The 14,303-nt window shown below is 43.5% G+C and overlaps 1 protein-coding gene across 2 annotated transcripts in view; it reads left to right on the top strand.

The window, feature by feature from the left end:
* The first annotated feature begins 4,007 nt into the window (after positions 1-4,007).
* SLAIN2 (SLAIN motif family member 2) overlaps positions 4,008-14,303 on the top strand; it is a 36,377-nt gene continuing 26,081 nt past the window's right edge. The window contains exons 1-2 of one of the 2 annotated variants that reach the window (XM_072037632.1): positions 4,008-4,689; positions 13,636-13,784. In XM_072037632.1, the coding sequence (XP_071893733.1) occupies positions 4,298-4,689; positions 13,636-13,784 (541 nt within the window). In that variant the 5' untranslated portion in view covers positions 4,008-4,297. The remainder of the gene's footprint in view (positions 4,690-13,635; positions 13,785-14,303) is intronic. The other variant, XM_038178255.2, reaches the window with a different exon arrangement.

Here is a 14,303-nt window from a genome sequence, read left to right as displayed (position 1 = left end):
CTGGCTTGTTAATAAAGGCGTGTCAGGAGAGTTCTCAGTAAATTTTAGAAACTTTTTGGAATGGTTTAACAGACGATTGCTTCATACGGGTGGAGTCATAAAAGGTTTCACTTGATGATAGTCAAGTGCATGAAATTGGTGTCATCTGTATATGAATATAAATCATGGATCTTCTTGACAACAGAAAATCCTTTCCCAGTGTTTTGAGTCACCTCAGTCTCATCACAGCATTTTAAGCATGCTGAGCTCAGCGGGTTTCTAAAGAGCAATTATTTCCAAGTGATGGATAAACATGAAATACTGGTAACTATCTCCATGACAAAAATGAATTTACATTTGTTAACAAACAGTACATGCAGATATGCACAAAATTCAAGGAGCAAAAGACCATAAACATGTGGAAGATACTTGGATACTGTGATGATGAACCCAGGGTGAACAGTCAGATGTTACTTGGTGTGTCTGCAGTGATATGAAAGATTTATTACAATGCCCAACTCTGATGACAATCTGTGAAAAGAGTCATCAGCCTAAATTAATTACACAAATTATAGGGATTAGAACTATGTATTTATTCATACATTTTCTACCCACATGGCATGCCATGAATTCTAGTCTCATTAGAAATCTGTTTGTGCAGTATCCTAGAATTGCTCTTCTTCCAGATCTGGAGCATAAAAGCATGTTTAAACATGGCTGTGGTCGAACTGCTAACATCTTTCCTGTGCAGAAAAAAAGAGGTCTGTTAATTCATGCCAAAGAGATATACTTTGTAGTTGACGATATCCAAGATAAATATACTTCAGTAGCAGAACTCAAATGGGATCTTGTCTGCCCTTCAGACAGGCTTATAACTTAGTAAGAAGAGCAGCATACTGAATGCAGGTCCTTCTTCCAACAGGGTAGCATCAGTAGTAAATACAGCAGGTAATCTGCCTTTAAAAATATTTGTAAAGGCTTTTAAAATGTATTTTGCCCACAAGTGCTGTTGAAAAATTTACTGCTGTTTACAGTTTCTAAAACACAGTTAGTGAAGATGTGTTCAAAAGCCCTGACCGTATTTCTGTATTTCCAGCTAACCTAAGTCTAACCCAAAGCACTAAATATGTTTTCACACCATTGACAAGGCCAGATACACTCAGAGACATCTTTCATAAATAATTAAAGTTACAGCGTAGGTTCTTTCAGTAGAATTTTGAAACTAATTCTGAAAAGGACATACACTTATTCCACTGTGTATGCAATATTTGTGCACACTAGCTATTGTAATGACAAATGATTCTTACTATTTTGCCAAACTTTAGATAAACACCGCCTAACAAGAACATGTGTGGGCCTGTTGAACACCTCCTTTGAAAAGTCTGGCAGGCAACAATCTTCCTCAGGAGACTAAACAAAGCTGCTTGAAAAGCCATCTAGTTTTCCATATTGAAGTTAAGTATTTGCTATAAATGTTAACTTCCCACTGTGCACCTGTCCATCTTCATGTATTCTTCCCTCTGAGGGATCTTTTGTTATTTCAGGTGACAACTGAAAAAAAGGTTTCAAAGTCAGAATCTAACAATTTCACCAGATACAGAAGCAGCAATGCAACAAATTACAGCTGTAAAAAATACAGACTTGTCCATGCTAGAGCCAAAAGGGCATCAAAGCAAGGCTCCTGATGGCCTTTTTCTCAGGAACCACTTGTCAGCTGCATGTTGAATTATTTGTGCAACATGGGAGCTTTGCCCAGGCATCTTTTCCTTTGGAGGGAGTGCTCATTTCTTCTCACCATGTGAGTGAAGAACCTGCCAGGGCAAAAAAGACGCCAGAAAAGAGAAGCACACACACAGGTAGAGACCATTGTCCTTTAGCTTTGCTGATATCCATTTCAATATTACAGACCCCTGATCGTGTTACCTGTGCACTGAGGGGCTTCAGAGTCCCTGAGACTCTACAGAAATGCTGCTTTCCCCTTCCCTCTCTCTGTGCACACACACACACACACACACACACACACACACAAAATAATAAAAAAAAAAAAAAATAAAAGAACTGCATAGGCACAAACTGCAGCTGCTTAGAAGAAAAAAAAATAGAAGTCTGCAACAGGTCTAATTTCACTTGCTGAGGAATTTCTCTTGCCCTTGTGACACAGTGGAAAGATTTTGTTTTTGTGGCATTAGTATCAATTAAAGCTATTTCTGTATAAACAGGGGTCTCTGCTTGGGTGTGGTCTCATATCTGGCCAGTGCAAGCTTGGAATTTGCAGAGTGTGATGCGTATGGAAGCCCATTATTGGCCTGATATTTAATGGGAGGTTTCTGGTCCAAGCCTTCCTTCCCCTAAGCTCCCAAAACGTGAGAAGGGCACCCTCTGCATGAGAGTGAATGAGAAAACAAGATTATGGAATTTGCTATTCAAGTCCAGACTACATTGCCTATTAACCAGTGACTCCCTTTGTTCATCTCAGTTGCCTTTATGCTTTGGAAAAATAGCAGATGATTCAGCAGTATTCAAACTTTTTTTTTTTTTCTCACTTTCCTCCCCACTGCCTACACATCTTTGCAGTGCGTATCTTGTCAGGAGAAATAACTGCAAGTGCTGCTGGCAGCAAAGCAATGATGTCAGCAGGGGACAGAAACTTGGGGTAGGGAACCATGGGGACAGACAGACCACGAAAGGGACTGGGGAAAGACAGGAGGAAGACTGAAGGAGAGGACAGGCAGGATGCCGGCAGCCCCCAGAGGGCTCCCAGAGCTGTGGCATTACATCCCATTGTGATGACTGATGCCCTGTGATGACACAATCACAACAAACAGCTGCAGTTTGACTCAGCACCCCCAGGAGCCCAGGGCTCTCTCTGGTCCTGGTTCTTCTCCACGCTGTCTGCCTCATTCCTCCAGCACAGCCCTTCTTCAGGCCTCACTCACTTTGTTCCCCTCCAGTCCCCAACCACCAGCCCCATCCTGATCCCAGGAGCTGCAGGACAGAGAGGACCAAACCCTCCTACTGCTTTTATAAAAGCATGATTAATGCAGGTGGCCAATATCTGATCTGAGGACAGTTAAAGAATGACGAAGCTACACTGTACGATCATCGTATAAACACTCTGAGTTAAAATAAACTTCTTGATATAAGTTAAGACTGCTTTTACACACACCAACCATTGAACTGTCAGCAGTGTCACCAGAAGTGTCACAGGGTCACCAAAGGTCCTTAATATTAAAAATCGTACTGTTTTTCTTGCCTTTTGGAGGACTGAAAGTTCTGTTAATAAAATTAACTGTGCTGAGAGAACATAGGTGGATTTCATTAAGGCACTTGGTACCAAGTGATACAGAGAACGAACTGGATTTACAAATTTGTTTATAGAGCAATTCCCAATTGGAGAGTTATTAATGGTTATTAACGTAGTATCGATGAGCAGAGTGATACCTAGCAGAGTCCCAAAGGCCTTGGGACTTACACATTTCATGGGCCAAAATTGTTTTAATGCTTTTATACTTGTGACAATTGTGCAGACCTGCAGTAGTTTTCTTCTGATAAAAAGTTTGCTTTGCCAGCAAATAATGAAAGCTGATTTCCCTGATAATAACTTTATAAACTGCTTTACTAACTTTAGGAACTGCTTTATTAAAATACCCCAGCCAATAAGTACTTTGAAGCAGATAAACACCCCGTGATACTTGTTCAGGTGAAATAATGACATAAATATTATTTATGAATTAAAGGGCTGGATTCTGGAAGAGTCTGACTGTGACGGCAGATAACCACCTCAGCACAACTCTCACACAAGGGTGTGCAGAAAGAGGCGAGAATTAGTAAGTGGGGAGCGCTGCATAGGGCAGCAAAGCGACCCCATCCTACTCTCCACACATCATCCCGCTGCGTTTACGCCTCGCAGCCCACATCCCCAATTTTTCGGTGCACTAGGGCGAGGCCCCCCTGGCAGCGAGCAGCACATCCCCAACCTCCCGCCCCAACCGCCGCACCCCAACTGAGGCGCTGCCCGCCTCCGCGCCCTGACGTCAGGCGGCGCGGAGGGAGGCGACAAGATGGCGGCGGCGGCCGGACGCGCGCCCTCCGCCCTCTCCGCCGCCGCCCGCCGGCGCCGCTGAGGAGAAGGAGGAGGAAGAAGAAGAAGAAGGAGGAGGAGGAGGAGGAGGAGGAGGAGGAGGAGGAGGAGGAGGAGGTGGCAGCGGCAGCGCCCGCCCCGCCCCGCCCCGCCGCCGCCCTCCTCCCCTCCCTCAGCCGCGGGCCGCCCGGCCATGTAGACGGGGCGGAGGAGCCCCCCAACCCCCCCCCAGCCGCCATGGAGGACGCGGTGCCGGGCGTGAACGCGGACGCGGAGGTGCGGAAGCTGCAGGAGCTGGTGAAGAAGCTGGAGAAGCAGAACGAGCAGCTCCGCAGCCGCCACGCCGCCCTGCCCGCCGGCCCCGCCAGCCCCAAGCGGCCCCCGGCCGGCAGCGGGGCCTCGCCGGGCTCCCCCCTGCTCCTCGCCGCCGCCGCCGCCTGCTCCCCGCCGGCCGACGGCCGCTGCCTCAGCCCCGGCCCCGGCTCCGGCTCCGTGTCCAGGGCCGCGGGGCGGCGGCCGCCCCCAGAGGAGCCCGGCGGGGAAGGCGACGGCCTGCTGGACGACGCGGCGCTGCTGCGGCCCGACGAGCTGGAGCGCCTGGCCGGCTGCGAGGAGGACGAGACCGGCTGGTGAGGAGGCGGGGGGAGAAAGCCGGGGGGCTCCGTGCCGGGAGAAGGGCTCGGGGGCTGCGCATGGCGCTCCCCCTGCTCCTCCTCCTCCTCTTCCTCTTCCCCGAGGCCCCGCAGCTTTTGTGTGAGGCCCCCGCAGCTTCTGCGGGCCACGGGGGCGGTGGGAGGTGGTGGGGAGGGTGTGGGGGTGCTGAGGGGGCTGTGGAAGGGTTTTGGGGTAGCACAGGGTGAGGCAGGGTGCTGTGCTACTTCCTGCAACGCATCAGGTAGGTTGGAAGCCGGGATTTCGTCTCGCTATAAAGGCAGCAAATGTCGCACTCCTTCATGCAAGCCAGCATGTTTCTGAGATGGTTTCCTTTATTGCTAGCTTCATAACACCACAGTTTACTTTAGGCAATCCCTCTTTCTTTTTTTAATGCACTGCTTACCCTGCTGCTCCAGCAGGAACACCAGCGGGTGTTTGCTCACCTTGTCCTTGTGACACTTTGATGAGTGAATGAAGGAGGTTTCCTTTCTCTCAGCGTCATGCTGTTCTCCAGCTGTCTTTCTGAAGTTTCCCGTGACACCAGTTGAGGAGCAACATAAGAGCTCTGGGAGAAGCAGTGGGGAGGAGCACGGTGTCAACAGGGAAATGCAGGGCAAACGTGTACTGCGAGGAAAAGAGTAACCAAAGCAGTCCGGCTTGGCTCAGAGACGGTTATGAAGTTCAGCTGCAAAGGTCTTTTTCTAGAACTAACATCCTGAGAAACAGATTTTTGTTAAAATAAAAAAATCTTTTCAGAGTAATTAATGCTTATTAAAAACACTTAAATGATTTCATGCGTGGGCAGTGTTTCAGTTGCTCAGGGAGATTACAGTGTGTATATTTCCTCAGATAAGTTATTAAGTTGTTATCCTAACATCCAGCCTGATCCACTAGAGAAGTATGAGAGCATAAATTTATTCTGATCCAACACAAGCCTACTAAAATAAAACAAGGCATCATCTTCCAGATGACGAGTCCGTGCAGAATAGCTACTCTTATTTCCCAATTCATGCCTTGTAATCTACTGGTTTATAGCACGTTAGGGAAATAAAATATTCTGAATTTGTACAGTAAGTTTGGAGCCGGATGGCAAAATTTGTGAGTGTCATGTTTTCTAGTGACAATAGCTGTTAATGTTTTTTATATTAATCCTAAATCGTGGGAACCATAACACATCTCTTCAGTGAAAGTTACAGTCACAAGAGCATACGGTGACAGTGATGACATAAATTGCAGCGTGGCTTTGTTTACGCAGCTCTGGACGCTCGTGGGCAGGCGGCAGAGTTCACTCAGCTTGCTGCTGTCAGGTGTTTGGCACTTAGGCTGCCTGTTATTGTGGCTTCAGTTGTGTTTCTATGCAAATTCCAGTCCTCAAAAGACAACAGAACTGAAGTGCAGCTTGCTGCAAGTCTTCGCTCCTTTCCTAATATTACAGTGACTATAACACTAAACTTCAGTCTCAGATGTAGGACAGTGACTGAGAGATAAAAGAACTTAAAACGAGTAGTTTTAAAAACATTTACCTGTTGTAGCACATGTCAAGAAATATCAATATGTAATTAAAAAAAACCTTTGTCCTTTCATGCTGTAATTTACTATGCACTTAATGATAGATGTGGTTTGGCTAGATTGAAACGTTGACAGGTGATTTTTTTTTTCCAAATTATTTTTTTAAGTGGAAATCAAACTCCTGCAATTTCTGAAGACTATTTAATTCAACAGTTCAGGCACTAAGTAGTCTTAAGACCTCATTTTCTTATGAAGGTAGGATGTCTTTATCTTCACAGAATTATAGAATGGCTTGGGTTGGAAGGGACCTCAAAGATTTAGTTCCAATCTCCCCTGCTATAGGTGGGGACACCAATTTAAATAAAATACCCAAACCAGATTTTTGTGCATTTGGTAAACAGAGATAAACGCTCTAAATGAAGCTGGAAATTTTCAGAGCACAGGTGGATCAGCCAAAAAGACACAACTCTGCAAATAGGAGGGATGATGTAAGTGGGTTTCTTTGAAACTTTAGTAAAGATCATACTCTTAAGGCCTTGCTTACGCAAGGTCACTCAACAAGTGGTTGAATCAACTGTGAAAAGAGTGAATGTATTCAGTTAAAATTAATCCTTGTGTGAACTCTTCATGGTTCAAATGGATTTGGATCACTCCTGCTTATCCCCAAATCCCATTTGAACTGTAGGATTATACCTCTGTAGAGGTACAATCCACTTACCAATTGAGGAAACCTCAGATGGAAACAAACTAAATTTAAATCGCAGCTTGAGCATTAAAAGTTGATTCATCTGTTGATTCGTCTGCATAGAGAAGCCTGGATTTGTCTTGGCTGCTGGTTTCAGAAGGATGTTGCTGTGGGAGATAATAGATGAAGAAGAGTGCTGATTCTCGGCTTTGTGTAACGCAGGCATTTTTTCAGTCTGTGAAGTGGTCTGCAGCCTCGTTGTGCCAGAAGAAAAACTTTTCTTCACTGCTCAAGCTGTATTATTTTACATTTAACGCTCACACTAGATCAGTGCTTCTGGATCCTAGTTAAGGGGCTCAGACTTTATTCCTAATATGGTCCTGATGTTGCAAATAGCCCTGTGCACACGTGCCCAGTGTACTGAACTTCACCTAGTCCCGCTGAGAGTTTGTTTTAGGCTTACTAATGGCTTTATCAAGAAGTTAACACTAATTTTGGCAATGCATTTTTATAAGTGTGCCTGTTTAGCTGTTCCCAAGCCAGTCTGGATTGATTTATTTTTTGTTCAGATTTCAGCGTGATCAGGTCTTTCTGTAAACCGATTAAAAAGACAGGAGGGCAGGAAGGGGGACCAGAGAAGAGAAGTCTCAGAGAGGCAGGAGGCAGTGTGCTGCTGCCTGCCTGACGTGCTGGCATGACAAGGCTGGGCGTGAGCATGTAGCGAGCTGGAGATGACTCGGTAACAGTACGCAGGGTGGCCTGCTGTGCTGCTTCTTAAAAGAAAGCTGTCTCCAGTTTATTGCAGGATAAGCGTGCACACGTGGACAATTACCGTAGCATAGGTAAGGTACCGTGGATCCATGCTGTAACTGGCTTTGCGGTAACTTGTTGCACAGTCCCTTCCAGAGAAACTTTCTTCAAAAAGAGAGAGCAAAACATATGGTGATTATACAGTGATTTTTTTTTTCCCCAAACTTGCATGCAGCATGTGCATAGCAGAGTATAGAGCTGGCTGTGTATCTGCTTTACACACGCTGCCCAGCAAAGTTTGGAGCAGTTGCATCCTCTTTAAATGATGCTGCTATAAAAGCCAGCCTGTGCTGACCCGTGTCTTCGTGTCACTTCAGTCCAAAGCCTCCCTGGTGGGGCAGGAGTAGCCGATGGCTGCCTGACTTCATTTCTAGGCTGAAGGCTGGATGTTTAAAATTAAATTACTGGGATTTGTTCACATTAATATTTCAAATTCATATTTTCAGTGTTTTTGAAGGCCTCAGATTGGTTGGATAGCCTGTTTGAAATGGAAAGCAAGTGCTCTTACTACTCCATGCACTGTCATCCAGCAGCTATTTCTGTAAAAGTGATACCTATTTTTAATAGTTTACACTTCTGTTCTAGTCATCATTCCAATTAGCTGGCTATGTTGCTGTTTTGAGAGAGGATAAAAATACGATTCTCATCTGTAATGATTCGTAGCGATCGTCTTTCATCTCCCTGCTTCATGTTTGGTGAGCACTGACTTTATGTTTTGGGACTCCAAAGTTTGCCATGGTAAACTAGCAAAATGTTGGGTGTTTTAGGCTAGAGCTGCACCTGGGTGACATCCCGCTGCTGGAATTGCATTGCAGAATTTCCTGTTGGGCTGCTCAAATTGCATTGTGTTAATGTGGCTTGGGCCTCTTGGAAACTGAACGGGTTCGGATCAATTCCAGCCTGGTGATTTAAGTAAAAAAGCAAGCGATGCTTTTCATTTCCTGGCATACTAAGTATGAACCTGATTTGAAGTCTGTGGTGTTTCTTACCCAAATTCAGATCAAGGCTCCTCAACCTGGGAAGACAACGTGACAAGGAGCATGTGAGATGAGTAAGGATTACAGAAATTATCTGCTAATTAAATGTAACAACCGGTAACATCAAAGAGTAATGTCCTTGAGATAACCATTTCGTTGTGAAATAGGTGTTTGGGGACTGCTAAAAGAATCCCAAGGGAAGAATTTTTTTCCATTTCTGACTGTGTGATATTTATGGCTTTTAAATACAGTTGATATTTGGATATCATGAAAGCTTTGGTACAGATTTCCTGTATTGTCTTAAAGATATTGCTAAAATGTAGCTCTTAGTCATGTTTTGTTTGGGCATGGTCCACATTTCTGCCTTCTCATAGGTGTTGGTAGAGCTCTTGAGCCTAGTAATTAAACAGGCTTATTTTGGAACATGTTTAACAGGACAGAAAACTTCTCAACTTCTTTCTCTGTAAGTAACAACAATACCATATTAGAGTATGCGTGCTCTAACAAATCCTTGTGAAAAGCTTCCCAAAGCCTGTACAGAGTTTGTGTGACCGTTCCAGGAAAGCTACATCATGGTGTTACAGGACTCTTCCAAGCTCCTGAAGGTCTCTTGTCCTTCTTCAGAGTATCTCTCTCAGACAGTAACGTATTCCTTTGAGATGAGGAAATGAGCAAGGGCTATAATTTCCAGCAACTAACCGGTCTTTAATTGTTGTGGTAGTTTTGCTCCCAGGTGCACTTTGCGAGCCCTGAAACTTTCCACTTCTACTTGAAAATAATACCATGTAGTTAGAAGTGCAATTATAATAGGAGGATTTAATGAGACTTGTCCAATTAGCAAGTCCAGATTCTTTAACTCTCTACTGGTATCAAGGCTGTCAAAGCTTTTTTGTAGTATTCATCTCCTTGTTTTTGAGAGACATCCAGTACTTGACCGGGGTGCAGGAGGAGGCAAAAGGAAGTCTGTGGGCCAAGTATGTTCAGCGATGCTAATTAGTTTTTTTAATAACTAGAGAGTCTCTTCAGTTTTTTACCTGTAGCTGTTTATTCAAAATTCACCTTAAAATTTATCTCAAAGTGCTCCAAATAGTATCTCCAAGGATTTCAGATTCATCTAAAAGTTTAGGTCAATATTGTTGTGTCTAAAACTGTATTTCTAAGGCTGTTCTACATTCCCATCTGTTGCTTTATTTACTTCTAGTAGCTTTGCCTCATGTTTTTTTCCCCTCTCTTCTAGGGGAGTGTCTTGCTGATCTGTCCTTTAAATATCTATTTTTCCCTTGCGTCTTCTCTTCAGGTTGCTTTCTTCATCCCACTTTTGTCTGTGATGTGTTTTGTCCCCTGATGTTTCCTTGTCTCTATTGTATGTGACTGTTTTTGCTTAAAGCTAATGTGACTAAAATAAACAAGCTTTAACTCCAGGTCCTCCAGCTTGCCATCTTCCATCTAATCTGATCTGCGATTTCATACTCATCTGCGTGTTTTTCTCCTGCACTTGAGCAGCAGAAGGGTTTTGGTTCAGAAAGACTCCTCCTTTCTTCCTGGTTAGAAGCTTGGCTTCTGACTTCATGCCTGTGGCAACCAACTACTTGTATTGTAACGCAGTGCGATGGGAGGTGCTCCTCAGGTGAGGTAATGATTATGGAACTATTCTGTTCCTCTCTCGGTGTCCTGTCCTCTTTCTTCAGAGCTTCTTCCAGCTCAGCTGTGTCCCAGTGCAGCGTGCTGTGGCTTGCCATGCTGGCATTATCATATGAGCGTGTAGTGAAAGCTGTCTTTCTGCAAAAGCTTTTCCCTTTTTGTGCTGTGTCTTCCTAGGACTAATCCGTAGAGCCCCTGACTGCTTTAAATTTCAGATTGGTGCAGCTGTGACACAGTGCCTAGTGTGACAGCTGAAGGAAGGAAATGGTATCGTGTTCAGCAGAGTCATAGTGCCTGGGCTTCTTAACACCCTTTCAAATCAGGTGAAAGCCCCTGAGCTTCTCTCTGTACTGCTTTCTTTTACTTCATCTTGTGGCGCTAAACTCTGGTTGTGTCCCTACTCTCTTGTAGATCAATCACAGTGCAATTTTTCTGGTGTGCTAACATTTGAAGTATGGGTGGTAACCATAAGCTGTCAGCTTCCTCAATGGCTTTCCATTTCCTGTTTTTAGAAAGTGATTTAGTGGTGTTTAAAGATGTATGAAGCCAGTGGGGATCTTCAGCCTTAGAGTTGCGTGCTGCCGATCAGCAGTTACGGTGCTGTTGAATGCATGAACAGGTACAAATGGGAACGAGTCTTTTCTGGGAAGCTCTTCAGCTGGAGAGGGCCTGCAGCCTTTGAGTCAAACGGTGGTTTCACAAAGATGATCACTTAGCTTTGAGGTCACTTCTACATGCTTATTTTAATTCTGTAGTATCCTTTCTGTTCTTTTTTCCTTGCTGCTATTGGGAATAGAGAAGTAGAAGCGTGACTCCAGGCCTTCGCCTTGCCCTTAATCTTAATTTTCTTGATTAAAATTAGGCAAAATGAGTAGAACTGTGTCAGTTTCAAAACTTAAGATTAGCTGTTCTTTCTCAGATGCAGAATAAAGATCACTGCTTCATAATAATGAGAATTAATAATTGCACAATGTAAAAGAAGCTGTCTTGAAAGAGTCATTGTGTTACTGCATTGATGCACATGTGCTTATCATGAGGTAGTGGAGTAGCATGAAATATTTTGAAGTTCTGCCTTTCTTGATATGTAGGGTGAAACAAAAACGTTCAGAGGCAAAGCGACTGGCTGGAAGGAGGTGGGAGAGTCCGCAGTATGTGTGTGGTCTGAAGGGGAGTGGGAAAGTAGGAGCTGTGTGAGCCTGAATTGTTTCAGTAGATAAACTGCTTGTGAAACAAATGCAACAGCTGCAAATTGCAGAAAATAATGCGGTGGAGCTTAAAATATCAGGTGCCATTTTGATCAGTCTTATAGATTCAAGATACCCATGGTGTGCATCTTTAAAAAGGGGATATGTATTTTAATTTCTTGCCTGTTGCACAGGGTGTTACTGTAAACACTTCAAATGTGCATGGAACTTCTCAAACACAGCTCGGCATGCCAGTGATCCTGGGAGCTGGGAGCCCTCTCCGCACAGCACAAGAGTTGGCGTTGTTGCCTTTGACGCTTCTCAGTACTGTGTAACCCTACCTTAGGACAGACAAGAGTGCAGGAAAGACAGTGAAAGTACATTCAAAGTGTTAGAGAGCTAGTAAGTGTTAAACATTGTCTTTAACTCCGTGTAGATAACTGCATGAAGTACAGCAAGTTGTGTAATTGTTGCCATTGAACTGCAAAAACCAAGAAGTTCCTGTCCTTTCCAGGGATATTCAACGATATAAATATGTGCTGGGCTCTTAGCTTTTCTTGGGGGCAGAGTGCTTACAAGGATCCCTACAAAATGAGTGGTACCTTCCACCCAGTGTCATGCAGGGCATTAAGCTGTATTTGTTTTTTGTTTGCATTGTTACAAGCTGCTTTGGTTTTGTGTGAAAATCTGACCAGTAGTCATAATCCTCTGTCCTGCATTTGCAGGTGTAGCCTTTTAGTTTTGGTGTTTGGGGGAAGAATGTATTAGAGTATGCTCTGGACAAAGTGAGCAGTGTTTTGGGTAAGGTGTTCTTGGTGATATTTAAATATGCTTTTTGGGAAGCTTTTGTAAGAAGTAACCTTAATAGCAGGAATTAAAAATAAAATTCTTCTAAGCTGTTTATAAAAACAAACCAAGAACTACAGAAGAAGGATCAGTTAATAATCTCTTAATAGACCAGGGGAGAATAACTTAGGTGCTGATGTTGTTTACATCAAGGGAACAGGCAGTTCTGCAGTTTCGTGTAGAAGCATGCTGCCTGGGCTGTCAAATGCTCCTAAGCCACAGTGTGAAGCCTACAACTATATTCACCTGGGACATGAAGTCTGTCATTGGATATTCCTAGAAGAAACAGTCGTTTAACCATTTCTGCACATGCAAAAGCTCCAGGTAGAGCTGCAGGTCGTGCAGGTCACTGTTGTCTGTTGCTGAAGCAAATACCCAAGTTTGCTTTTGTTCCAAAGATAAGGCTTAAATATCCCCCTTGTGAGTGTCTGATTGGATTTGACTTTGCCTTTAAACTGTTTGTTGAGGGAGGGTGAGTTCTCAGCTACATTTTTAGAGCCTTCCAAATGGAATATTTATTCCTTCCATCGCGGAATGCTGAAGTTAAAATAGATGAATGGGGCTGCTGATGGGCAAAGGCCTCAGCATATCCTCCAGAACAATATGGTCTCATTGTTTCCCTTTACTCTCCTACATGCATTATCTGTTGTCCCTTGTTTTTAATGCTTGACTGTCCACCCCTTAGGACAAAGATAGTCTCTTTATTCTGTGTTCAAATGAAAATTAAAGGATCAGGTGCTAGGGTACAAGTTATAAGTAGAAAGAAAATGCGTATCATTCAAGGATACTGAAATATGAGATTGTGTTCTGTGTACTTCAGTGCTGTTGCTTGGCTATTAAGGTGCTTATCACTTGCCAACATCTTTGCATTTAGGAAAACGATGGTTGCATATTGGGTAGTGCTTTATTTCCTTCTTTAAGGTGAACGTTACTTAAATCAATAAGATCAGTCCTCAGCTGTGCATTTATGTGACAGTGAAATTGTCCATATACCTGTGTTTGAAAAGATGTTAGTTTCTGGCATATCAATCAGCTTATCACAGAGTAGCAATGTAGGCATCAGCTCTTGATAGAAGTCTTCGGATAGCCACGTGTTTTCAGTATTACCTTGTATCCAAAATCGTTAATTTAAAACTAAAGCTTGTGCTTTCATTGTATTTTGGGATTGTACCGTAGGTAGTACAAGAATAGAAATAGCATACTATGCAGTATTTTCTTACATGCCTTTTTTATGCCCATTTTGTCTTCATAACTTTTTCTTCTTTTCAGGCTATATACGTCCCCAAAGAAGAGACTGACTCCAGTGCAAAAATCTGTTAGTCCATTAGTTTGGTGCAGGCAAGTGTTGGATTACCCAAGTCCTGACATTGAAAGTGCTAAAAAGTCACTGATCCACAGGCTGGAACAGACGATGTCAGGTGAGTTCCTTCATACTAATGCCACTGGGTTGTGCATATTTGTTCTGAAGAGAGATTAGAGGGATCAGAATTAGCCAATAGTAGCTGTGAGGGAAGAGGATGAGATGCAGCAGTTAATTCTGTCTAAAGTTGTCATGGTCTGCAAACAGTAATTCATTCTCCTAATTTTCTGTACTGATTAAAAGGAAGCATTAGCCAGGAATCAGGATTTCAGAGTTATGTCACCTGCGTAGTAGAAGTGTGTTTCTTTCTGAAAACTTTTGGCCAATGTCCTTACCTTAGAGATCTTACTTTAAAGTAGAAGGCTGTATTAAACTAGCATAATTGTTGGGTGATGTCACTATGTTACCACAGAGATCAGTTTCTTGCTAGATGAGCTACATTATTCCATCTAAGAAAATTAAGGCTTAATTTCTTGAATACTTTGGGGGAGGTAATACTGATTCATTTTCTTCCCATCCCAAGTAATTTAAGATGATGTCACCATTAGATTAAGAACTCCACAGAGTTTGGTTCTTT

Source organism: Anas platyrhynchos, chromosome 4 (assembly GCF_047663525.1).
Source record: "Anas platyrhynchos isolate ZD024472 breed Pekin duck chromosome 4, IASCAAS_PekinDuck_T2T, whole genome shotgun sequence".
In the NCBI taxonomy this organism is placed as follows: domain Eukaryota; kingdom Metazoa; phylum Chordata; class Aves; order Anseriformes; family Anatidae; genus Anas; species Anas platyrhynchos.
Note: the sequence above shows the minus strand (reverse complement) of the source record. Positions and strands in the feature narration are given on the sequence as shown.